Source organism: Anomaloglossus baeobatrachus, chromosome 3 (assembly GCF_048569485.1).
Source record: "Anomaloglossus baeobatrachus isolate aAnoBae1 chromosome 3, aAnoBae1.hap1, whole genome shotgun sequence".
Lineage (NCBI taxonomy): Eukaryota > Metazoa > Chordata > Amphibia > Anura > Aromobatidae > Anomaloglossus > Anomaloglossus baeobatrachus.
In genome coordinates, this window is record NC_134355.1 from 820,877 (window position 1) to 845,273 (window position 24,397).

The window sequence follows — 24,397 nt, forward strand, 5'->3', positions numbered from 1 at the left end:
TGCGTCTCCTCTCTCTGGCTATGTCTCCTCTCTCTGGCTATGTCTCCTCTCTCTGGCTGCGTCTCCTCTCTCCCCCGTCTCTGGCTGCGTCTCCTCTATCTGGCTATGTCTCCTCTCTCTCCCCCGTCTCTGGCTGTGTCTCCTCTCTCTGGCTGCGTCTCCTCTCTCCCCCCCGTCTCTGGCTGTGTCTCCTCTCTCTGGCTGTGTCTCCTCTCTCTCCCCCGTCTCTGGCTGCGTCTCTTCTCTCTCCCCCGTCTCTGGCTGCGTCTCCTCTGTCTCTGGCTGCGTCTCCTCTCTCTCCCCCGTCTCTGGCTGCGTCTCCTCTCTCTCCCCCGTCTCTGGCTGCGTCTCCTCTCTCTCCCCCGTCTCTGGCTGCGTCTCCTCTGTCTCTGGCTGCGTCTCCTCTCTCTCCCCCGTCTCTGGCTGCGTCTCCTCTCTCTCCCCCGTCTCTGGCTGCGTCTCTTCTCTCTCCACCGTCTCTGGCTGCGTCTCCTCTGTCTCTGGCTGCGTCTCTTCTCTCTCCCCCGTCTCTGGCTGCGTCTCTTCTCTCTCCACCGTCTCTGGCTGCGTCTCCTCTGTCTCTGGCTGCGTCTCTTCTCTCTCCTCCGTCTCTGGCTGCGTCTCCTCTCTCTCCCCCGTCTCTGGCTGCGTCTCCTCTCTCTCCCCCGTCTCTGGCTGCGTCTCTTCTCTCTCCCCCGTCTCTGGCTGCGTCTCTTCTCTCTCCACCGTCTCTGGCTGCGTCTCCTCTGTCTCTGGCTGCGTCTCCTCTCTCTCTCCCCCGTCTCTGGCTGCGTCTCCTCTCTCTCTCCCCCGTCTCTGGCTGCGTCTCCTCTCTCTCTCCCCCGTCTCTGGCTGCGTCTCTTCTCTCTCCCCCGTCTCTGGCTGCGTCTCCTCTCTCTGGCTGTGTCTCCTCTCTCTGGGTGCGTCTCCTCTCTCTCCCCCGTCTCTGGCTGCGTCTCCTCTCTCTCCCCCGTCTCTGGCTGCGTCTCCTCTCTCTGGCTGCGTCTCCTCTCTCTCCCCCGTCTCTGGCTGCGTCTCCTCTCTCTCCCCCGTCTCTGGCTGCGTCTCCTCTCTCTCTCCCCCGTCTCTGGCTGCGTCTCCTCTCTCTCTCCCCCGTCTCTGGCTGCGTCTCCTCTCTCTCTCCCCCGTCTCTGGCTGCGTCTCTTCTCTCTCCCCCGTCTCTGGCTGCGTCTCCTCTCTCTCTCCCCCGTCTCTGGCTGCGTCTCCTCTCTCTCCCCCGTCTCTGGCTGCGTCTCTTCTCTCTCCCCCGTCTCTGGCTGCGTCTCTTCTCTCTCCTCCGTCTCTGGCTGCGTCTCCTCTCTCTCTCCACCGTCTCTGGCTGCGTCTCCTCTCTCTCTCTCCCCCGTCTCTTGCTGCGTCTCCTCTCTCTCTCCCCCGTCTCTGGCTGCGTCTCTTCTCTCTCTCCCCCGTCTCTGGCTGCGTCTCCTCTCTCTCTCCCCCGTCTCTGGCTGCGTCTCCTCTCTCTCTCCCCCGTCTCTGGCTGCGTCTCCTCTCTCTCTCCCCCGTCTCTGGCTGCGTCTCCTCTCTCTCTCCCCCGTCTCTGGCTGCGTCTCCTCTCTCTCTCCCCCGTCTCTGGCTGCGTCTCCTCTCTCTCTCCCCCGTCTCTGGCTGCGTCTCCTCTCTCTCTCCCCCGTCTCTGGCTGCGTCTCCTCTCTCTGGCTGCGTCTCTTCTCTCTCCCCCGTCTCTGGCTGTGTCTCCTCTCTCTGGCTGTGTCTCCTCTCTCTGGCTATGTCTCCTCTCTCTGGCTGTGTCTCCTCTCTCTGGCTGTGTCTCCTCTCTCTGGCTGTGTCTCCTCTCTCTGGCTGTGTCTCCTCTCTCTGGCTGTGTCTCCTCTCTCTGGCTATGTCTCCTCTCTCTGGCTGCGTCTCCTCTCTCTGGCTGCGTCTCCTCTCTCTGGCTGCGTCTCCTCTCTCTGGCTGCGTCTCCTCTCTCTGGCTGCGTCTCCTCTCTCTGGCTGCGTCTCCTCTCTCTGGCTGCGTCTCCTCTCTCTGGCTGCGTCTCCTCTCTCTGGCTGCGTCTCCTCTCTCTGGCTGCGTCTCCTCTCTCTGGCTGCGTCTCCTCTCTCTGGCTGTGTCTCCTCTCTCTGGCTGCGTCTCCTCTCTCTGGCTGCGTCTCCTCTCTCTGGCTGCGTCTCCTCTCTCTGGCTATGTCTCCTCTCTCTGGCTATGTCTCCTCTCTCTGGCTATGTCTCCTCTCTCTGGCTGCGTCTCCTCTCTCCCCCGTCTCTGGCTGCGTCTCCTCTATCTGGCTATGTCTCCTCTCTCTCCCCCGTCTCTGGCTGTGTCTCCTCTCTCTGGCTGCGTCTCCTCTCTCCCCCCCGTCTCTGGCTGTGTCTCCTCTCTCTGGCTGTGTCTCCTCTCTCCCCCCCGTCTCTGGCTGTGTCTCCTCTCTCTGGCTGCGTCTCCTCTCTCTGGCTGCGTCTCCTCTCTCTGGCTGCGTCTCCTCTCTCTGGCTGTGTCTCCTCTCTCTGGCTGCGTCTCCTCTCTCTGGCTATGTCTCCTCTCTCTCCCCCGTCTCTGGCTGTGTCTCCTCTCTCTGGCTGTGTCTCCTCTCTCTGGCTGCGTCTCCTCTCTCTGGCTGTGTCTCCTCTCTCTGGCTGCGTCTCCTCTCTCTGGCTGTGTCTCCTCTCTCTGGCTGCGTCTCCTCTCTCTCCCCCGTCTCTGGCTGTGTCTGCTCTCTCTGGCTGCGTCTCCTCTCTCTGGCTGCGTCTCCTCTCTCTGGCTGCGTCTCCTCTCTCTGGCTGCGTCTCCTCTCTCTGGCTGCGTCTCCTCTCTCTGGCTGCGTCTCCTCTCTCTGGCTGCGTCTCCTCTCTCTGGCTGCGTCTCCTCTCTCTGGCTGCGTCTCCTCTCTCTGGCTGCGTCTCCTCTCTCTGGCTGCGTCTCCTCTCTCTCCCCCGTCTCTGGCTGCGTCTCCTCTCTCTGGCTGCGTCTCCTCTCTCTGGCTGCGTCTCCTCTCTCTGGCTGCGTCTCCTCTCTCTGGCTGCGTCTCCTCTCTCTGGCTGCGTCTCCTCTCTCTGGCTGCGTCTCCTCTCTCTGGCTGTGTCTCCTCTCTCTCCCCCGTCTCTGGCTGCGTCTCCTCTCTCTCCCCCGTCTCTGGCTGCGTCTCCTCTCTCTGGCTGCGTCTCCTCTCTCTGGCTGCGTCTCCTCTCTCTGGCTGCGTCTCCTCTCTCTGGCTGCGTCTCCTCTCTCTCCTCTGTCTCTGGCTGCGTCTCCTCTCTCTGGCTGTGTCTCCTCTCTCTGGCTGCGTCTCCTCTCTCTCCTCTGTCTCTGGCTGCGTCTCCTCTCTCTGGCTGTGTCTCCTCTCTCTCCCCCGTCTCTGGCTGCGTCTCCTCTCTCTGGCTGCGTCTCCTCTCTCTGGCTGCGTCTCCTCTCTCTCCCCCGTCTCTGGCTGCGTCTCCTCTCTCTCCTCTGTCTCTGGCTGCGTCTCCTCTCTCTGGGTGCGTCTCCTCTCTCTCCCCCGTCTCTGGCTGCGTCTCCTCTTTCTCCTCTGTCTCTGGGTGCGTCTCCTCTCTCTGGGTGCGTCTCCTCTCTCTGGGTGCGCCTCCTCTCTCTGGGTGCGCCTCCTCTCTCTGGCTGCGCCTCCTCTCTCTGGCTGCGCCTCCTGTCTCTCCCCCGTCTCTGGCTGCGTCTCCTCTCTCTGGGTGCGTCTCCTCTCTTTCCCCCGTCTCTGGCTGCGTCTCCTCTCTCTGGCTGTGTCTCCTCTCTCTGGCTGTGTCTCCTCTCTCTGGCTGTGTCTCCTCTCTCTGGGTGCGTCTCCTCTCTCTGGGTGCGTCTCCTCTCTCTGGGTGCGTCTCCTCTCTCTGGGTGCGTCTCCTCTCTCTGGCTGCGTCTCCTGTCTCTGGCTGTGTCTCCTCTCTCTGGCTGCGTCTCCTCTCTCTGGCTGCGTCTCCTCTCTCTGGCTGCGTCTCCTGTCTCTGGCTGTGTCTCCTCTCTCTGGCTGCGTCTCCTCTCTCTGGCTGCGTCTCCTCTCTCTGGCTGTGTCTCCTCTCTCTGGCTGCGTCTCCTCTCTCTCCCCCCTCTCTCTGGCTGTGTCTCCTCTCTCTGGCTGCGTCTCCTCTCTCTGGCTATGTCTCCTCTCTCTCCCCCGTCTCTGGCTGTGTCTCCTCTCTCTGGCTGTGTCTCCTCTCTCTGGCTGCGTCTCCTCTCTCTGGCTGTGTCTCCTCTCTCTGGCTGTGTCTCCTCTCTCTGGCTGCGTCTCCTCTCTCTGGCTGTGTCTCCTCTCTCTGGCTGCGTCTCCTCTCTCTGGCTGTGTCTCCTCTCTCTGGCTGCGTCTCCTCTCTCTGGCTGCGTCTCCTCTCTCTGGCTGCGTCTCCTCTCTCTGGCTGCGTCTCCTCTCTCTCCCCCGTCTCTGGCTGTGTCTCCTCTCTCTGGCTATGTCTCCTCTCTCTCCCCCGTCTCTGGCTGTGTCTCCTCTCTCTGGCTGCGTCTCCTCTCTCCCCCCCGTCTCTGGCTGTGTCTCCTCTCTCTGGCTGCGTCTCCTCTCTCCCCCCCGTCTCTGGCTGTGTCTCCTCTCTCTGGCTGTGTCTCCTCTCTCCCCCCCGTCTCTGGCTGTGTCTCCTCTCTCTGGCTGCGTCTCCTGTCTCTGGCTGTGTCTCCTCTCTCTGGCTGCGTCTCCTCTCTCTGGCTGTGTCTCCTCTCTCTGGCTGCGTCTCCTCTCTCTGGCTATGTCTCCTCTCTCTCCCCCGTCTCTGGCTGTGTCTCCTCTCTCTGGCTGTGTCTCCTCTCTCTGGCTGCGTCTCCTCTCTCTGGCTGTGTCTCCTCTCTCTGGCTGCGTCTCCTCTCTCTGGCTGTGTCTCCTCTCTCTGGCTGCGTCTCCTCTCTCTCCCCCGTCTCTGGCTGTGTCTGCTCTCTCTGGCTGCGTCTCCTCTCTCTGGCTGCGTCTCCTCTCTCTGGCTGCGTCTCCTCTCTCTGGCTGCGTCTCCTCTCTCTGGCTGCGTCTCCTCTCTCTGGCTGCGTCTCCTCTCTCTGGCTGCGTCTCCTCTCTCTGGCTGCGTCTCCTCTCTCTGGCTGCGTCTCCTCTCTCTGGCTGCGTCTCCTCTCTCTGGCTGCGTCTCCTCTCTCTGGCTGCGTCTCCTCTCTCTGGCTGCGTCTCCTCTCTCTGGCTGTGTCTCCTCTCTCTGGCTGTGTCTCCTCTCTCTCCCCCGTCTCTGGCTGCGTCTCCTCTCTCTCCCCCGTCTCTGGCTGCGTCTCCTCTCTCTGGCTGCGTCTCCTCTCTCTGGCTGCGTCTCCTCTCTCTGGCTGCGTCTCCTCTCTCTGGCTGCGTCTCCTCTCTCTGGCTGCGTCTCCTCTCTCTGGCTGCGTCTCCTCTCTCTGGCTGCGTCTCCTCTCTCTGGCTGTGTCTCCTCTCTCTGGCTGTGTCTCCTCTCTCTCCCCCGTCTCTGGCTGCGTCTCCTCTCTCTCCCCCGTCTCTGGCTGCGTCTCCTCTCTCTGGCTGCGTCTCCTCTCTCTGGCTGCGTCTCCTCTCTCTGGCTGCGTCTCCTCTCTCTGGCTGCGTCTCCTCTCTCTCCTCTGTCTCTGGCTGCGTCTCCTCTCTCTGGCTGTGTCTCCTCTCTCTGGCTGCGTCTCCTCTCTCTCCTCTGTCTCTGGCTGCGTCTCCTCTCTCTGGCTGTGTCTCCTCTCTCTCCCCCGTCTCTGGCTGCGTCTCCTCTCTCTGGCTGCGTCTCCTCTCTCTGGGTGCGTCTCCTCTCTCTCCCCCGTCTCTGGCTGCGTCTCCTCTCTCTCCTCTGTCTCTGGCTGCGTCTCCTCTCTCTGGGTGCGTCTCCTCTCTCTCCCCCGTCTCTGGCTGCGTCTCCTCTTTCTCCTCTGTCTCTGGGTGCGTCTCCTCTCTCTGGGTGCGTCTCCTCTCTCTGGGTGCGTCTCCTCTCTCTGGCTGCGCCTCCTCTCTCTGGCTGCGCCTCCTCTCTCTGGCTGCGCCTCCTGTCTCTCCCCCGTCTCTGGCTGCGTCTCCTCTCTCTGGGTGCGTCTCCTCTCTTTCCCCCGTCTCTGGCTGCGTCTCCTCTCTCTGGCTGTGTCTCCTCTCTCTGGCTGTGTCTCCTCTCTCTGGCTGCGTCTCCTCTCTCTGGCTGCGTCTCCTCTCTCTGGGTGCGTCTCCTCTCTCTGGGTGCGTCTCCTCTCTCTGGGTGCGTCTCCTCTCTCTGGGTGCGTCTCCTCTCTCTGGGTGCGTCTCCTCTCTCTGGGTGCGTCTCCTCTCTCTGGGTGCGTCTCCTCTCTCTGGCTGCGTCTCCTCTCTCTGGCTGCGCCTCCTCTCTCTGGCTGCGCCTCCTCTCTCTGGCTGCGCCTCCTCTCTCTGGCTGCGCCTCCTCTCTCTGGCTGCGTCTCCTGTCTCTCCCCCGTCTCTGGCTGCGTCTCCTCTCTCTGGGTGCGTCTCCTCTCTTTCCCCGTCTCTGGCTGCGTCTCCTCTCTCTGGCTGCGTCTCCTCTCTCTCCTCTGTCTCTGGCTGTGTCTCCTCTCTCTGGGTGCGTCTCCTCTCTCTCCCCCGTTTCTGGCTGCGTCTCCTCTCTCTGGGTGCATCTCCTCTCTCTCCCCCGTCTCTGGCTGCGTCTCCTCTCTCTCCCCCGTCTCTGGCTGCGTCTCCTCTCTCTCTCCCTCGTCTCTGGCTGCGTCTCCTCTCTCTGGGTGCGTCTCCTCTCTCTCCCCCGTCTCTGGCTGCGTCTCCTCTCTCTGGGTGCGTCTCCTCTCTCTCCCCCGTCTCTGGCTGCGTCTCCTCTCTCTGGGTGCGTCTCCTCTCTCTGGCTATGTCTCCTCTCTCTGGCTGCGTCTCCTCTCTCTCCCCCGTCTCTGGCTGCGTCTCCTCTCTCTCTCCCTCGTCTCTGGCTGCGTCTCCTCTCTCTGGCTGCGTCTCCTCTCTCTCCCCCGTCTCTGGCTGCGTCTCCTCTCTCTGGCTGTGTCTCCTCTCTCTGGCTGCGTCTCCTCTCTCTGGCTGCGTCTCCTCTCTCTGGCTGCGTCTCCTCTCTCCCCCGTCTCTGGCTGTGTCTCCTCTCTCTCCTCTGTCTCTGGCTGCGTCTCCTCTCTCTGGCTGTGTCTCCTCTCTCTGGCTGTGTCTCCTCTCTCTGGCTGCGTCTCCTCTCTCTGGCTGCGTCTCCTCTCTCTGGCTGCGTCTCCTCTCTCCCCCGTCTCTGGCTGTGTCTCCTCTCTCTCCTCTGTCTCTGGCTGCGTCTCCTCTCTCTGGCTGCGTCTCCTCTCTCTGGCTGCGTCTCCTCTCTCTGGCTGCGTCTCCTCTCTCCCCCGTCTCTGGCTGTGTCTCCTCTCTCTCCTCTGTCTCTGGCTGCGTCTCCTCTCTCTGGCTGTGTCTCCTCTCTCTGGCTGTGTCTCCTCTCTCTGGCTGCGTCTCCTCTCTCTGGCTGCGTCTCCTCTCTCTGGCTGCGTCTCCTCTCTCCCCCGTCTCTGGCTGTGTCTCCTCTCTCTCCTCTGTCTCTGGCTGCGTCTCCTCTCTCTGGCTGCGTCTCCTCTCTCTGGCTGTGTCTCCTCTCTCTGGCTGCGTCTCCTCTCTCTGGCTGCGTCTCCTCTCTCTGGCTGCGTCTCCTCTCTCTGGCTGCGTCTCCTCTCTCTGGCTGCGTCTCCTCTCTCTCCTCTGTCTCTGGCTGCGTCTCCTCTCTCTGGCTGCGTCTCCTCTCTCTGGCTGCGTCTCCTCTCTCTGGGGCCGTTACTTCTCCACTTTGTGCTTTCTTTTTGCTGACATACGTTGTGTGTTTACAGAGAATGGGTCCAGAGAGAATCTTACCAAACCAGAGTGAAGATCTCGGGGAACCACAGGATCCCCCAATAGAGTGGAGTGGTGGGGAGGAAGAGGAAGATGAAGAGGTGCAAAGTGGATACCAGTACCAACCACTGAACCAAGACCCAGAAGATGGAGCGCAGACTGAGAGTGACTTGCAGGAGAGATTACAGGTGATTCTGAGCTCCTACATGCTGCCAGGCGGGTGACCGGCCACTAGCCTCCTCCCAGCTGACGTGGACCCGGCCACTAGCCTCCTCCCAGCTGACGTGGACTCGGCCACTAGCCTCCTCCCAGCTGACGTGGACCCGGCCACTAGCCTCCTCCCAGCTGACGTGGACCCGGCCACTAGCCTCCTCCCAGCTGACGTGGACCCGGCCACTAGCCTCCTCCCAGCTGACGTGGACCCGGCCACTAGCCTCCTCCCAGCTGACGTGGACCCGGCCACTAGCTTACTCCCAGCTGACGTGGACCCGGCCACTAGCCTACTCCCAGCTGACGTGAATCCTGCCATGTAAAAACCCTCCACAGGACCCCCTGTGGGTCGTCCATATACAGTGTGTATATATATATATATATATATATATATATATATATATATATATATATATATACACATATACAGCTCTGGGAATAATTCTGAGTCCTCTGCACAATTGTGAAAATAACAGAACAATGCACAGACTGCAGAGAATGCACAGACTGCAGAGAATGCACAGACTGCAGAGGGTGCACAGACTGCAGAGGGTGCACAGACTGCAGAGGGTGCACAGACTGCAGAGGGTGCACAGACTGCAGAGGGTGCACAGACTGCAGAGGGTGCACAGACTGCAGAGGGTGCACAGACTGCAGAGGGTGCACAGACTGCAGAGGGTGCACAGACTGCAGAGGGTGCACAGACTGCAGAGGGTGCACAGACTGCAGAGGGTGCACAGACTGCAGAGGGTGCACAGACTGCAGAGGGTGCACAGACTGCAGAGGGTGCACAGACTGCACAGCGCTTTCACCTCAAATAATGCAAAGAAAACAAGTCCATCATCATTTACACACAACAATATAATAATGTTTTACCTCAGGAAGATTCAGAAATCAGTATTTTGTGGAATAACCATTATTAATCCCAGCTTTCCTGCGTCTTGGCCGCTTTCCTCCAGTCTTCACACGGCTTTTGGGTGACCTTATGCCACTCCTGGTGCAGAAATGTAAGCAGTTCTTCTGTGTTTGATGGCTTGTGATTATCCATCTTCCTCTTGATTACATTCCAGAGGTTTTCAATGGGGTTCAGGTCTGGAGATTTGTCTGGACATGACAGGGTGTTGATGTGGTGGTCCTTCATCCACACATTGATGACCTAGCTGTGTGGCATGTAGCATTGTCCTGCTGGAAAAACCAGTCCTCAGAGTTGGGGAACATTGCCTGAGCAGAAGGAGGCAACTGTTCTGCCAGGATAACCTTGTATGTGGCTCGATTCATGCGTGCTTCACAAAGTTTAAAGAGGAAAATGGATAGTCACAAGCCATCAAACAAGGAAGAACTGATTACATTCTTGCATTATTTGAGGTGATGAAAGCGCTGTGCATTCTCTGTGCATCCTGCATCCTGTGCATTCTGTGCATCCTGTGCATCCTGTGCATCCTGCAGTCTGTGCATCCTGCAGTCTGTGCATCCTGCAGTCTGTGCATCCTCTGCAGTCTGTGCATCCTGCAGTCTGTGCATCCTGCAGTCTGTGCATCCTGCAGTCTGTGCATCCTGTGCAGTCTGTGCATCCTGTGCAGTCTGTGCATCCTGTGCACTCTGTGCATCCTGCAGTCTGTGCAGCCTGTGCATCCTGCAGTCTGTGCATTCTGTGCAGCCTGTGCATCCTGTGCATCCTCTGCAGTCTGTGCATCCTGCAGTCTGTGCATCCTGTGCACTCTGTGCATCCTGCAGTCTGTGCAGCCTGTGCACTCTGTGCATCCTGCAGTCTGTGCATCCTGCAGTCTGTGCATTCTGTGTATTCTGTGCATCCTGTGCATTCTCTGTGCATCCTGTGCATTCTCTGTGCAGTCTGTGCATTCTCTGTGCAGTCTGTGCATCCTGTGCATTCTCTGTGCATCCTGTGCATTCTCTGTGCATCCTGTGCATTCTCTGTGCATCCTGTGCATTCTCTGTGCATCCTGTGCATTCTCTGTGCATCCTGTGCATTCTCTGTGCATTTTCTGTGCATCCTGTGCATCCTGTGCATTCTCTGTGCATCCTGTGCATTCTCTGTGCATTTTCTGTGCATCCTGTGCATTCTCTGTGCAGTCTGTGCATTCTCTGTGCATTCTCTGTGTATTCTCTGTGCGTCCTGTGCATTGTCTGTGCATTCTCTGTGCATTCTCTGTGCATTCTCTGTGCATTCTCTGTGTATTCTCTGTGCGTCCTGTGCAGTCTGTGCAGTCTGTGCATCCTGTGCATTGTTTGTGCATCCTGTGCATTCTCTGTGCATCCTGTGCATTCTCTGTGCATCCTGTGCATTCTCTGTGCATTCTCTGTGCAGTCTGTGCATTCTCTGTGCAGTCTGTGCATCCTGTGCATTCTCTGTGCATTCTCTGTGCATTCTCTGTGCATCCTGTGCATCCTGTGCATTCTCTGTGCATTCTCTGTGCATCCTGTGCAGTCTGTGCATCCTGTGCATTCTCTGTGCATTCTCTGTGCATCCTGTGCATTCTCTGTGCATCCTGTGCGTCCTGTGCATTCTCTGTGCATCCTGTGCATTCTCTGTGCAGTCTGTGCATTCTCTGTGCAGTCTGTGCATTCTGTACATCCTGTGCATTCTCTGTGCATCCTGTGCATTCTCTGTGCATTCTCTGTGCATCCTGTGCATTCTGTGCAGTCTGTGCATTCTCTGTGCATCCTGTGCATTCTCTGTGCATCCTGTGCATTCTCTGTGCATCCTGTGCATTCTCTGTGCGTCCTGTGCATTCTCTGTGCGTCCTGTGCATTCTCTGTGCATCCTGTGCATCCTGTGCATTCTCTGTGCATCCTGGGCAGTCTGTGCATCCTGTGCATTCTCTGTGCATCCTGTGCATTCTCTGTGCATCCTGTGCATTCTCTGTGCATCCTGTGCATTCTCTGCATTCTCTGTGCATCCTGTGCAGTCTGTGCATTCTGTGCATTCTCTGTGCATCCTGTGCATTCTCTGTGCATCCTGTGTATTCTGTGCATCCTGTGCATACTGTGCATCCTGTGCATTCTCTGTGCATCCTGTGCATTCTCTGTGCATTCTCTGTGCATCCTGTGCATTCTCTGTGCATCCTGTGCATTCTCTGTGCATCCTGTGCATTCTCTGTGCATCCTGTGCATTCTCTGTGCATCCTGTGCGTCCTGTGCATTCTCTGTGCATTCTCTGTGCATCCTGTGCATTCTCTGTGCGTCCTGTGCATTCTCTGTGCCTCCTGTGCATCCTGTGCATTATCTGTGCATCCTGTGCAGTCTGTGCATTCTCTGTGCATCCTGTGCATTCTCTGTGCATTGTCTGTGCATTATGTGCATCCTGTGCATTCTCTGTGCATCCTGTGCATTCTCTGTGCATCCTGTGCATTCTCTGTGCATCCTGTGCATTCTCTGTGCATCCTGTGCGTCCTGTGCATTCTCTGTGCATTCTCTGTGCATCCTGTGCATTCTCTGTGCGTCCTGTGCATTCTCTGTGCCTCCTGTGCATCCTGTGCATTATCTGTGCATCCTGTGCAGTCTGTGCATTCTCTGTGCATCCTGTGCATTCTCTGTGCATTGTCTGTGCATTATGTGCATCCTGTGCATTCTCTGTGCAGTCTGTGCATTCTCTGTGCATCCTGTGCATTCTCTGTGCATTATGTGCATCCTCTGCATTCTCTGTGCATCCTTTGCATTCTCTGTGCATTCTCTGTGCGTCCTGTGCATCCTGTGCATTCTCTGTGCCTCCTGTGCATTCTCTGTGCATTCTCTGTGCATCCTGTGCATTCTCTGTGCATCCTGTGCATTCTCTGTGTATTCTCTGTGCCTCCTGTGCATTCTCTGTGCATCCTGTGCATTCTCTGTGCATTCTCTGTGCCTCCTGTGCATTCTCTGTGCATCCTGTGCATTCTCTGTGCATTCTCTGTGCATTCTCTGTGCATTCTCTGTGCATTCTCTGTGCATTGTCTGTGCATTGTCTGTGCATTGTCTGTGCATCCTGTGCGTCCTGTGCATACTGTGCATCCTGTGCATCCTGTGCATACTGTGCATCCTGTGCATACTGTGCATACTGTGCATCCTGTGTATTCTGTGCATCCTGTGCAGTCTGTGCCTCCTGTGCATTCTCTGTGCATTCTTTGTGTATTCTTTGTGTATTCTCTGTGCATCCTGTGCATTCTGTACATCCTGTGCATTCTCTGTGCATCCTGTGCATTCTCTGTGCATCCTGTGCGTCCTGTGCATTCTCTGTGCATTCTCTGTGCATCCTGTGCATTCTCTGTGCGTCCTGTGCATTCTCTGTGCCTCCTGTGCATCCTGTGCATTATCTGTGCATCCTGTGCAGTCTGTGCATTCTCTGTGCATCCTGTGCATTCTCTGTGCATTGTCTGTGCATTATGTGCATCCTGTGCATTCTCTGTGCATCCTGTGCATTCTCTGTGCATCCTGTGCATTCTCTGTGCATCCTGTGCATTCTCTGTGCATCCTGTGCGTCCTGTGCATTCTCTGTGCATTCTCTGTGCATCCTGTGCATTCTCTGTGCGTCCTGTGCATTCTCTGTGCCTCCTGTGCATCCTGTGCATTATCTGTGCATCCTGTGCAGTCTGTGCATTCTCTGTGCATCCTGTGCATTCTCTGTGCATTGTCTGTGCATTATGTGCATCCTGTGCATTCTCTGTGCAGTCTGTGCATTCTCTGTGCATCCTGTGCATTCTCTGTGCATTATGTGCATCCTGTGCATTCTCTGTGCATCCTTTGCATTCTCTGTGCATTCTCTGTGCGTCCTGTGCATCCTGTGCATTCTCTGTGCCTCCTGTGCATTCTCTGTGCATTCTCTGTGCATCCTGTGCATTCTCTGTGCATCCTGTGCATTCTCTGTGTATTCTCTGTGCCTCCTGTGCATTCTCTGTGCATCCTGTGCATTCTCTGTGCATTCTCTGTGCCTCCTGTGCATTCTCTGTGCATCCTGTGCATTCTCTGTGCATTCTCTGTGCATTCTCTGTGCATTCTCTGTGCATTCTCTGTGCATTGTCTGTGCATTGTCTGTGCATTCTCTGTGCATCCTGTGCGTCCTGTGCATACTGTGCATCCTGTGCATCCTGTGCATACTGTGCATCCTGTGCATACTGTGCATACTGTGCATCCTGTGTATTCTGTGCATCCTGTGCAGTCTGTGCATACTGTGCATCCTGTGCATCCTGTGTATTCTGTGCATCCTGTGCATTCTCTGTGCATTCTTTGTGTATTCTTTGTGTATTCTCTGTGCATCCTGTGCATTCTGTACATCCTGTGCATTCTCTGTGCATCCTGTGCATTCTCTGTGCATCCTGTGCATTCTGTACATCCTGTGCATTCTCTGTGCATCCTGTGCATTCTGTACATCCTGTGCATTCTGTGCATCCTGTGCATTCTCTGTGCATCCTGTGCATTCTCTGTGCATCCTGTGCATTCTGTGCATTCTCTGTGCATCCTGTGCATCCTGTGCATTCTCTGTGCATCCTGTACATCCTGTGCATTCTCTGTGCATCCTGTGCATCCTGTGCATTGTCTGTGCATTCTCTGTGCATTCTCTGTGCATCCTGTGCCTCCTGTGCGTCCTGTGCATTCTTTGCATCCTGTGCATCCTGTGCATTCTGTGCGTCCTGTGCATCCTCTGCAGCCTCATTACACTGCCTGCCTCCATCAGCCTCATTACACTGCCTGCCTCCATCAGCCTCATTACACTGACTGCCTCCATCAGCCTCATTACACTGCCTCCATCAGCCTCATTACACTGCCTCCATCAGCCTCATTACACTGCCTGCCTCCATCAGCCTCATTACACTGCCTGCCTCCATCAGCCTCATTACACTGACTGCCTCCATCAGCCTCATTACACTGCCTCCATCAGCCTCATTACACTGCCTCCATCAGCCTCATTACACTGCCTCCATCAGCCTCATTACACTGACTGCCTCCATCAGCCTCATTACACCGACTGCCTCCATCAGCCTCATTACACTGCCTGCCTCCATCAGCCTCATTACACTGCCTGCCTCCATCAGCCTCATTACACTGACTGCCTCCATCAGCCTCATTACACTGACTGCCTCCATCAGCCTCATTACACTGACTGCCTCCATCAGCCTCATTACACTGACTGCCTCCATCAGCCTCATTACACTGACTGCCTCCATCAGCCTCAGTACACTGACTGCCTCCATCAGCCTCATTACACTGCCTCCATCAGCCTCATTACACCGACTGCCTCCATCAGCCTCAGTACACCGACTGCCTCCATCAGCCTCAGTACACCGACTGCCTCCATCAGCCTCAGTACACCGACTGCCTCCATCAGCCTCAGTACACCGACTGCCTCCATCAGCCTCAGTACACCGACTGCCTCCATCAGCCTCATTACACCGACTGCCTCCATCAGCCTCATTACACTGCCTGCCTCCATCAGCCTCATTACACTGACTGCCTCCATCAGCCTCATTACACTGCCTCCATCAGCCTCATTACACTGCCTCCATCAGCCTCATTACACTGCCTCCATCAGCCTCATTACACTGCCTCCATCAGCCTCATTACACTGCCTCCATCAGCCTCATTACACTGACTGCCTCCATCAGCCTCAGTACACTGACTGCCTCCATCAGCCTCAGTACACTGACTGCCTCCATCAGCCTCATTACACTGCCTCCATCAGCCTCATTACACCGACTGCCTCCATCAGCCTCAGTACACCGACTGCCTCCATCAGCCTCAGTACACCGACTGCCTCCATCAGCCTCAGTACACCGACTGCCTCCATCAGCCTCAGTACACCGACTGCCTCCATCAGCCTCAGTACACCGACTGCCTCCATCAGCCTCAGTACACTGCCTGCCTCCATCAGCCTCATTACACCGACTGCCTCCATCAGCCTCAGTACACCGACTGCCTCCATCAGCCTCAGTACACCGACTGCCTCCATCAGCCTCAGTACACCGACTGCCTCCATCAGCCTCATTACACCGACTGCCTCCATCAGCCTCAGTACACCGACTGCCTCCATCAGCCTCATTACACCGACTGCCTCCATCAGCCTCATTACACCGACTGCCTCCATCAGCCTCATTACACCGACTGCCTCCATCAGCCTCATTACACCGACTGCCTCCATCAGCCTCATTACACCGACTGCCTCCATCAGCCTCATTACACCGACTGCCTCCATCAGCCTCATTACACCGACTGCCTCCATCAGCCTCATTACACCGACTGCCTCCATCAGCCTCATTACACCGACTGCCTCCATCAGCCTCAGTACACTGACTGCCTCCATCAGCCTCATTACACCGACTGCCTCCATCAGCCTCATTACACCGACTGCCTCCATCAGCCTCATTACACCGACTGCCTCCATCAGCCTCATTACACCGACTGCCGCCATCAGCCTCATTACACCGACTGCCGCCATCAGCCTCATTACACCGACTGCCTCCATCAGCCTCATTACACTGACTGCCTCCATCAGCCTCATTACACTGACTGCCTCCATCAGCCTCATTACACTGCCTCCATCAGCCTCATTACACCGACTGCCTCCATCAGCCTCATTACACCGACTGCCTCCATCAGCCTCATTACACTGACTGCCTCCATCAGCCTCATTACACTGACTGCCTCCATCAGCCTCATTACACTGACTGCCTCCATCAGCCTCATTACACTGACTGCCTCCATCAGCCTCATTACACCGACTGCCTCCATCAGCCTCATTACACCGACTGCCTCCATCAGCCTCATTACACCGACTGCCTCCATCAGCCTCATTACACCGACTGCCTCCATCAGCCTCATTACACCGACTGCCTCCATCAGCCTCATTACACCGACTGCCTCCATCAGCCTCATTACACCGACTGCCTCCATCAGCCTCATTACACCGACTGCCTCCATCAGCCTCATTACACTGACTGCCTCCATCAGCCTCAGTACACTGACTGCCTCCATCAGCCTCAGTACACTGCCTCCATCAGCCTCATTACACCGACTGCCTCCATCAGCCTCAGTACACCGACTGCCTCCATCAGCCTCAGTACACCGACTGCCTCCATCAGCCTCAGTACACCGACTGCCTCCATCAGCCTCAGTACACCGACTGCCTCCATCAGCCTCAGTACACCGACTGCCTCCATCAGCCTCAGTACACCGACTGCCTCCATCAGCCTCAGTACACTGCCTGCCTCCATCAGCCTCATTACACCGACTGCCTCCATCAGCCTCAGTACACCGACTGCCTCCATCAGCCTCAGTACACCGACTGCCTCCATCAGCCTCAGTACACCGACTGCCTCCATCAGCCTCATTACACCGACTGCCTCCATCAGCCTCAGTACACCGACTGCCTCCATCAGCCTCATTACACCGACTGCCTCCATCAGCCTCATTACACCGACTGCCTCCATCAGCCTCATTACACCGACTGCCTCCATCAGCCTCATTACACCGACTGCCTCCATCAGCCTCATTACACCGACTGCCTCCATCAGCCTCATTACACCGACTGCCTCCATCAGCCTCATTACACCGACTGCCTCCATCAGCCTCAGTACACCGACTGCCTCCATCAGCCTCAGTACACTGACTGCCTCCATCAGCCTCATTACACCGACTGCCTCCATCAGCCTCATTACACCGACTGCCTCCATCAGCCTCATTACACCGACTGCCTCCATCAGCCTCATTACACCGACTGCCTCCATCAGCCTCATTACACCGACTGCCTCCATCAGCCTCATTACACCGACTGCCTCCATCAGCCTCATTACACCGACTGCCTCCATCAGCCTCAGTACACCGACTGCCTCCATCAGCCTCAGTACACCGACTGCCTCCATCAGCCTCAGTACACCGACTGCCTCCATCAGCCTCAGTACACCGACTGCCTCCATCAGCCTCATTACACCGACTGCCTCCATCAGCCTCATTACACCGACTGCCTCCATTAGCCTCATTACACTGACTGCCTCCATTAGCCTCATTACACTGACTGCCTCCATCAGCCTCAGTACACTGACTGCCTCCATCAGCCTCAGTACACCGACTGCCTCCATCAGCCTCAGTACACCGACTGCCTCCATCAGCCTCAGTACACCGACTGCCTCCATCAGCCTCAGTATACCGACTGCCTCCATCAGCCTCAGTACACCGACTGCCTCCATCAGCCTCAGTACACCGACTGCCTCCATCAGCCTCAGTACACCGACTGCCTCCATCAGCCTCAGTACACCGACTGCCTCCATCAGCCTCAGTACACCGACTGCCTCCATCAGCCTCAGTACACCGACTGCCTCCATCAGCCTCAGTACACCGACTGCCTCCATCAGCCTCAGTACACCGACTGCCTCCATCAGCCTCAGTACACCGACTGCCTCCATCAGCCTCAGTACACCGACTGCCTCCATCAGCCTCAGTACACCGACTGCCTCCATCAGCCTCAGTACACCGACTGCCTCCATCAGCCTCAGTACACCGACTGCCTCCATCAGCCTCAGTACACCGACTGCCTCCATCAGCCTCAGTACACCGACTGCCTCCATCAGCCTCAGTACACCGACTGCTTCCATCAGCCTCAGTACACCGACTGCCTCCATCAGCCTCAGTACACCGACTGCCTCCATCAGCCTCAGTACAGCGAGATGCAGGATAAATGCTCGGGGCGGCTCGGCCGCTAGGCTCCCCCGCAGCTCGGGGCGGCTCGGCCCCTAGGCTCACCCGCAGCTCGGGGCGGCTCGGCCGCTAGGCTCCCCCGCAGCTCGGGGCGGCTCGGCCGCTAGGCTCCCCCGCAGCTCGGGGCGGCTCGGCCGCTAGGCTCCCCCGCAGCTCGGGGCGGCTCGGCCGCTAGGCTCCCCCGCAGCTCGGGGAGGCTCGGCCGCTAGGCTCCCCCGCAGCTCGGGGAGGCTCGGCCGCTAGGCTCCCCCGCAGCTCGGGGAGGCTCGGCCGCTAGGCTCCCCCGCAGCTCGGGGCGGCTCGGCCGCTAGGCTCCCCCGCAGCTCGGGGCGGCTCGGCCGCTAGGCTCCCCCGCAGCTCGGGGAGGCTCGGCCGCTAGGCTCCCCCGCAGCTCGGGGAGGCTCGGCCGCTAGGCTCCCCCACAGCTCGGGGAGGCTCGGCCGCTAGGCTCCCCCGCAGTTTTGAATGTGCTGCTTGTTTAAGTCGTAGAACATTATAGGGACGGAAGAGCCTAGAGGAGATGGCTGCTGCTCCAGTCTTATTTGTGTGTGTACAATATAAGGGACAGCACTGGAGTGGCTTCTGCCTTGAGATTATGTTCAGCCCGGGGGTCTCGCACACTGAATGCTCCAGTGACAGTCGCTCCCTCTCTTTTAGGCCATGCGTCTGCACCTTCCCGACCCCCCTGTGGACAGTGAGGATGAGGACGAGGATCCAGCTGCACAGAGCTCCATTCCAATGGATGCAGGTATTTATCCGCACTTTGGTGACTGACAAGTGAGCGATGACCAGAGGGGGCCAGACACTATGTTATGTATATGTTATGTATATGTTATGTATATGTTATGTCGCCGGCCTGTAGAATGACCAGGTTTATTTGTTTTTCCTATTACTCCACACAATTGGGTTGAACAGGTGTTTCGGCCATTCTCCCCTCACTGAGGCCCCTCTGTGTATAGTTATGTGTAAAGCAAAGCCGTCTAACACCACTAATGTGTTCACTGTCTTGTGGGGGAAAGGACCATACAACAGGGGTATTCCTGACTAGGTGTGGGCGAGTATTGGGCAACCAATCAGCAGCCATGACCTGCACACTGCTAATTGGGTGTAATGACTCCTATAATGTGAGGGGTGTTCTAATTAATTGCAGTGCGGCGTTCAGTTAGTGCGGTCATTGATTCTGTGAAGAAACAGGTGTCAATGATGGCCTTTATGTAAAGGAGGGCGGCAGATGACCCGAAACACATGGTACAACCAGAAATCTGACCATCCGTACAGACCAAACAAAAACAAGTCCTGCAATCGTCAGAAGACTCCTACATGAAGCCAAACTATCGCAAGAAACCCTCGTAATGTCCCAACGCTGAAGAAGACGTGTGGAAAGGTTAGTTTACCAAAGAACGCATTGGCTGGCCTACAGTGAAAAGGCGCCACATTGTATGGACCGAAGAGAAGAGGCGCCACATTGTATGGACAGAAGAGAAGAGGCGCCACCTTGTATGGACAGAAGAGAAGAGGCGCCACCTTGTATGGACAGAAGAGAAGAGGCGCCACCTTGTATGGACAGAAGAGAAGAGGCGCCACCTTGTATGGACAGAAGAGAAGAGGCGCCACCTTGTATGGACAGAAGAGAAGAGGCGCCACCTTGTATGGACAGAAGAGGCGCCACCTTGTATGGACAGAAGAGGCGCCACCTTGTATGGACAGAAGAGGCGCCACCTTGTATGGACAGAAGAGGCGCCACCTTGTATGGACAGAAGAGGCGCCACCTTGTATGGACAGAAGAGGCGCCACCTTGTATGGACAGAAGAGAAGAGGCGCCACCTTGTATGGACAGAAGAGAAGAGGCGCCACCTTGTATGGACAGAAGAGAAGAGGCGCCACCTTGTATGGACAGAAGAGGCGCCACCTTGTATGGACAGAAGAGGTGCCACCTTGTATGGACAGAAGAGAAGAGGCGCCACATTGTATATAAAGAGTATATAAAGAGTCCCTCACCACCTTCAAGTCTACACTCACTGCTGCAAAACAAACCTACTTCTCACCCCTCATAACCTCTCTCTCTCACAACCCTAAACAGCTATTCAACACTTTCAATTCTCTCCTCCGTCCCCCAGAACCACCTCCCTCTCCTCTCCTCCGGCCTCCAGCACCACCTCCCTCTCCTCTCCTCTCCTCTGTCCTCCAGCACCACCTCCCTCTCCTCTCCTCCGTCCTCCAGCACCACCTCCCTCTCCTCTCCTCCGGCCTCCAGCACCACCTCCCTCTCCTCTCCTCCGTCCTCCAGCACCACCTCCCTCTCCTCTCCTCCGGCCTCCAGCACCACCTCCCTCTCCTCTCCTCCGGCCTCTAGCACCACCTCCCTCTCCTCTGGCCTCTAGCACCACCTCCCTCTCCTCTCCTCCGTCCTCCAGCACCACCTCCCTCTCCTCTCCTCCGTCCTCCAGCACCACCTCCCTCTCCTCTCCTCCGTCCTCCAGCACCACCTCCCTCTCCTCTCCTCCGGCCTCCAGCACCACCTCCCTCTCCTCTCCTCTGGCCTCTAGCACCACCTCCCTCTCCCTCCTCTCCTCCGGCCTCCAGCACCACCTCCCTCTCCTCTCCTCCGTCCTCCAGCACCACCTCCCTCTCCTCTCCTCCGGCCTCCAGCACCACCTCCCTCTCCTCTCCTCCGGCCTCCAGCACCACCTCCCTCTCCTCTCCTCCGGCCTCTAGCACCACCTCCCTCTCCTCTCCTCCGGCCTCCAGCACCACCTCCCTCTCCTCTCCTCCGTCCTCTAGCACCACCTCCCTCTCCTCTCCTCCGGCCTCTAGCCTCTCTGAGGAATATTGTCATGTAATGATCCCAGGACTCTTCCTCCACCCCCCAAACAGGCATATCAAAGGGTCACACAAAACAGGAATCCACACAATCGATGTCCGCAGAGATGTCACTCCCCTCCTATAAGAGGATATATTGGGACAGCTCCAGATCATATGTATGAAATTTGCCCCTGAGAGATGACGCCTCGGGCACTCCGATGTACGAGAACGGCCCATACTAAATAATGGAGTTGGAGTAAGGTATGCCTGGTGGACAATGTAGCATTGAATCAACTTATTTTCTTCAGCGCTCTATTGGGAGACCCAGACGATTGGGGTATAGCTACTGCCCTCTGGAGGCCACACAAAGCACTACATTAAAAGTGCAAGGCCCCTCCCCCTCTGGCTATACCCCCCCCGTGGTATCACGGGTTCTCCAGTTTTAGCTTTGTGTGCGAAGGAGGTCAGACATTCCATGCATAGCTCCACAGATTTTAGTCAGCAGTAGCTGCTGACTATTTCGGATGGAAGAAAAGAGGACACATATAGTGTCCCCAGCATGCTCCCTTCTCACCCCTGGATGGTGTTGTAAGGTTGAGGTACCTATTGCTGGTACAGGGCTGGAGCCTGACATGCTGTTTTCCTTCCACATCCCCTGGTAGGGCTCTGTGGAAGTGGGATCCTGCCGGCCTCTCAGCTCTGACGCCGGGCTCCATCCACAGACCCATTAGAACCTGATGGAGACGGAGCAGGAGTACGATCAGGGACAGGCCCTGCATCATACAGGTACTCTGTGTCCCCGGCAGGCACAGACACACTCCGGGCTGGCTGGGTGTTGTAGTGCGCCGGGGACCGCAACGTTGGAGCTAGTGTCCCTACAGATTACTGGGGGATTGTTTGTGTATGGGAACGCAGCGCCGACCCCCTCTGGACCGGGCGGCGCTGCTGTGACTTGTGGTGCGCCGGGGATCCGCCGTCCGCGCTTTTACGGCGGCGGCGGTTATAAATTGAGTCCCCGGCTTTTTGGGCCTAGGACGCCGGCAGCTCCGATTCGTTCCCGCCCCCACCCTGTCATTCAGGGTAGGGGAGAGACGCTGTTCGCTAGCAGCGACGAGGGCTGGAGCCTGATTTACATGCTCCAGCCCTCACACTAGGCACAGAGGGAAGCAGGCTTCCCGCTCTTAGCCAGGAACGCCCAGGGCCCGCCCCCCTTCCTCTCAGGACGCCGGCAGCCATTACATGCAGTCTGGCTGGAGGAAGGACGCAAGGCTCTGGGAGACCTGGACTAGGGGCTATCTGGCGACCACACACCCGCTTTTTAAGCGGGCGGTAAGCGATTTTTCTGTGCTGGTCCCTCTAGTGCCTCACGGTGTATCGGTGTACTGTGTAGGATATAGAGATATTGTATTTCTTGCACTGTGAGGTCGCTTCTGGCTGCATCTCCCAGATCCCTCTGTGGAAGCAACAACATGCCATCCTCAAAACGCAAGGCTGCCAAGGCTAGGGCTGTGTATACTGCGTGTGCTGCATGTGGGGCTAATCTACCAGCAGGCTCCGATGACCCCCATTGTGTGCAATGCTCCGACCCGGTGCTGCTTCGCCAGCCGGAGTCAGGAGAGGTAGTGACCCAGGCTGAGACGCTTGTAAGTTCTGCCCCGGTGACAGGGACAGACTTTGCAGTTTTTGCTGATAATATGTCTCTGTCTATGGCAAAAATCCTTGAAACCTTGCAATCTATGCATGGGGCTCAGTCTTTGGGCACGGCGAGGCCTCTGTCCTCAGGTCCCCCTCACTTGGAATTAATCCAGCCCACAGGGGGGTCCCCGGCTTCACAGGCCGAGGATTATGACTCAGATGATAGCCCCAGCCACCCTAAGCGAGCTCGCTGGGAAAGACCCTCGACGTCATCACACTGCTCAGGGTCTCAGCGCAATCAGTCTCCCTGTGATGTGTCTGATGAGAGTGATCAGGAATCCATTCCTGGAACCCCTCTCAACCTGGATACCCCTGATGGGGATGCCATGGTAAACGACCTTATCTCAGCCATCAATAGGCTGTTGGATATTTCTCCCCCAGCCCCTTCAGCAGAAGAGGCGGCTGCGGAGCAGGAGAAGTTTCGTTTCCTTTATCCCAAGCGTAAATTGAGTGCTTTGTTGGATCACGCTGACTTCAGAGAATCAATCCAGAAGCACGACGCTCACCCAGAAAGGCGTTTCTCTAAACGATCTAAAGATACGCGTTTCCCTTTCCCCCCTGAGGTGGTCAAGCGCTGGACACAGTGTCCAAAGGTAGACCCCCCGATTTCCAAACTCGCAGCTAGGTCCATAGTTGCAGTGGAGGATGGCGCTTCACTTAAAGATGCCAATGACAGACAGATGGACCTTTGGTTAAAATCTGTCTATGAAGCTATCGGCGCGTCGTTTGCTCCGGCATTCGCAGCCGTATGGGCACTCCAGGCTATTTCAGCTGGCTTAGCAAAAGTGGATGCTATCATACATCCAGCAGTGCCGCAAGTGGCGCACCTTACCACGCAGATGTCGGCGTTTGCGTCTTACGCTATCAATGCGGTCCTAGAATCTACCAGTCGCACCTCAATGGCGTCCGCCAATTCGGTAGTTTTGCGCAGAGCCTTGTGGTTAAAGGACTGGAAAGCAGATGCTGGTTCCAAAAAATGTTTAACCAGTTTGCCTTTATCTAGAGATAGACTGTTTGGCGAGCCATTGGCTGATATCATTAAGCAGTCCAAGGGTAAAGACTCCTCTTTACCACAACCCAGAACAACCAAACCTCAGCAGAAAAAGTGGCAGCAGAGGTTTCAGTCCTTTCGAGGTTCGGGCAAGACACCGTTTACCTCGTCCAAAGGGACTCAGAGGACGCAAAGAAACTCAGATTCGTGGCGGGCTCACACGCGCCCCAAGAAAGCAAATGGAGGTACCGCTTCCAAAGCGGCTACCTCATGACTTCCAGCCCCCTCCCTCCGCATCGTCGGTCGGGGGCAGGCTCTCCCGCTTTCCGGCATTTGGATGTCACAGGTCAAAGACCGGTGGGTGACGGACATTTTGTCTCGCGGGTACAGAATCGAGTTCAATTCTCGTCCTCCAGCTCGGTTCTTCAGAACCTCCCCACATCCAGACCGAGCAGATGCTCTGCTGCAGGCGGTGGACTCCCTAAGAGAGGAAGGAGTGGTGATCCCAGTCCCTCCTCAGGAACAAGGGCAAGGGTTTTACTCCAATCTCTTTGTGGTTCCAAAAAAGGACGGCTCGTTCCGTCCTGTTCTGGACCTAAAACGGCTCAACAAACATGTGCACGCCAGGAAGTTCCGGATGGAAACCCTGCGTTCTGTCATTGCCTCAATGTCCAGAGGAGACTTCCTTGCCTCAATAGACATCAAAGATGCTTATCTCCACGTGCCAATTGCTACAGAACATCAACGTTTTCTACGTTTTGTGATAGGAGACGACCATTTTCAGTTCGTAGCTCTGCCATTTGGTCTGGCGACAGCCCCACGGGTCTTCACCAAGGTCATGGCGGCGGTGGTAGCAGTCTTGCACTCTCAGGGACACTCGGTGATCCCTTACCTAGACGATTTATTGGTCAAAGCTCCCTCTCAAGAGGCATGTCAGCGCAGCCTGAATGCTACGCTGGAGACCCTACAGTCTTTCGGATGGATCATCAACTTTCCAAAGTCGATCCTATCACCGACTCAATCACTAACGTATCTTGGCATGGAGTTTCATACTCTAGCAGCGATAGTGAAGCTTCCGCTGAACAAGCAGCGGTCACTACAGACAGGGGTGCAATCTCTTCTGCAGGGCCAGTTGCATCCCTTGCGGCGCCTCATGCATTTCCTAGGGAAGATGGTGGCAGCCATGGAAGCAGTTCCCTTTGCGCAGTTTCATCTGCGCCCACTTCAATGGGACATTCTCCGCCAATGGGACGGGAAGTCAACGTCCCTGGACAGGAAAGTCTCGCTTTCCCAGACGGCCA

General features: G+C 56.8%; 1 protein-coding gene across 1 annotated transcript in view; it reads left to right on the forward strand.

Moving 5' to 3' along the window:
- MEA1 (male-enhanced antigen 1) overlaps window positions 1-24,397 on the forward strand; it is a 103,973-nt gene that overhangs the window by 4,143 nt on the left and 75,433 nt on the right. Inside the window, exons 2-3 of the mRNA XM_075338930.1 lie at window positions 7,717-7,908; window positions 18,266-18,356. Coding sequence (XP_075195045.1) covers window positions 7,720-7,908; window positions 18,266-18,356 — 280 coding nt within the window. The 5' untranslated portion in view covers window positions 7,717-7,719. The remainder of the gene's footprint in view (window positions 1-7,716; window positions 7,909-18,265; window positions 18,357-24,397) is intronic.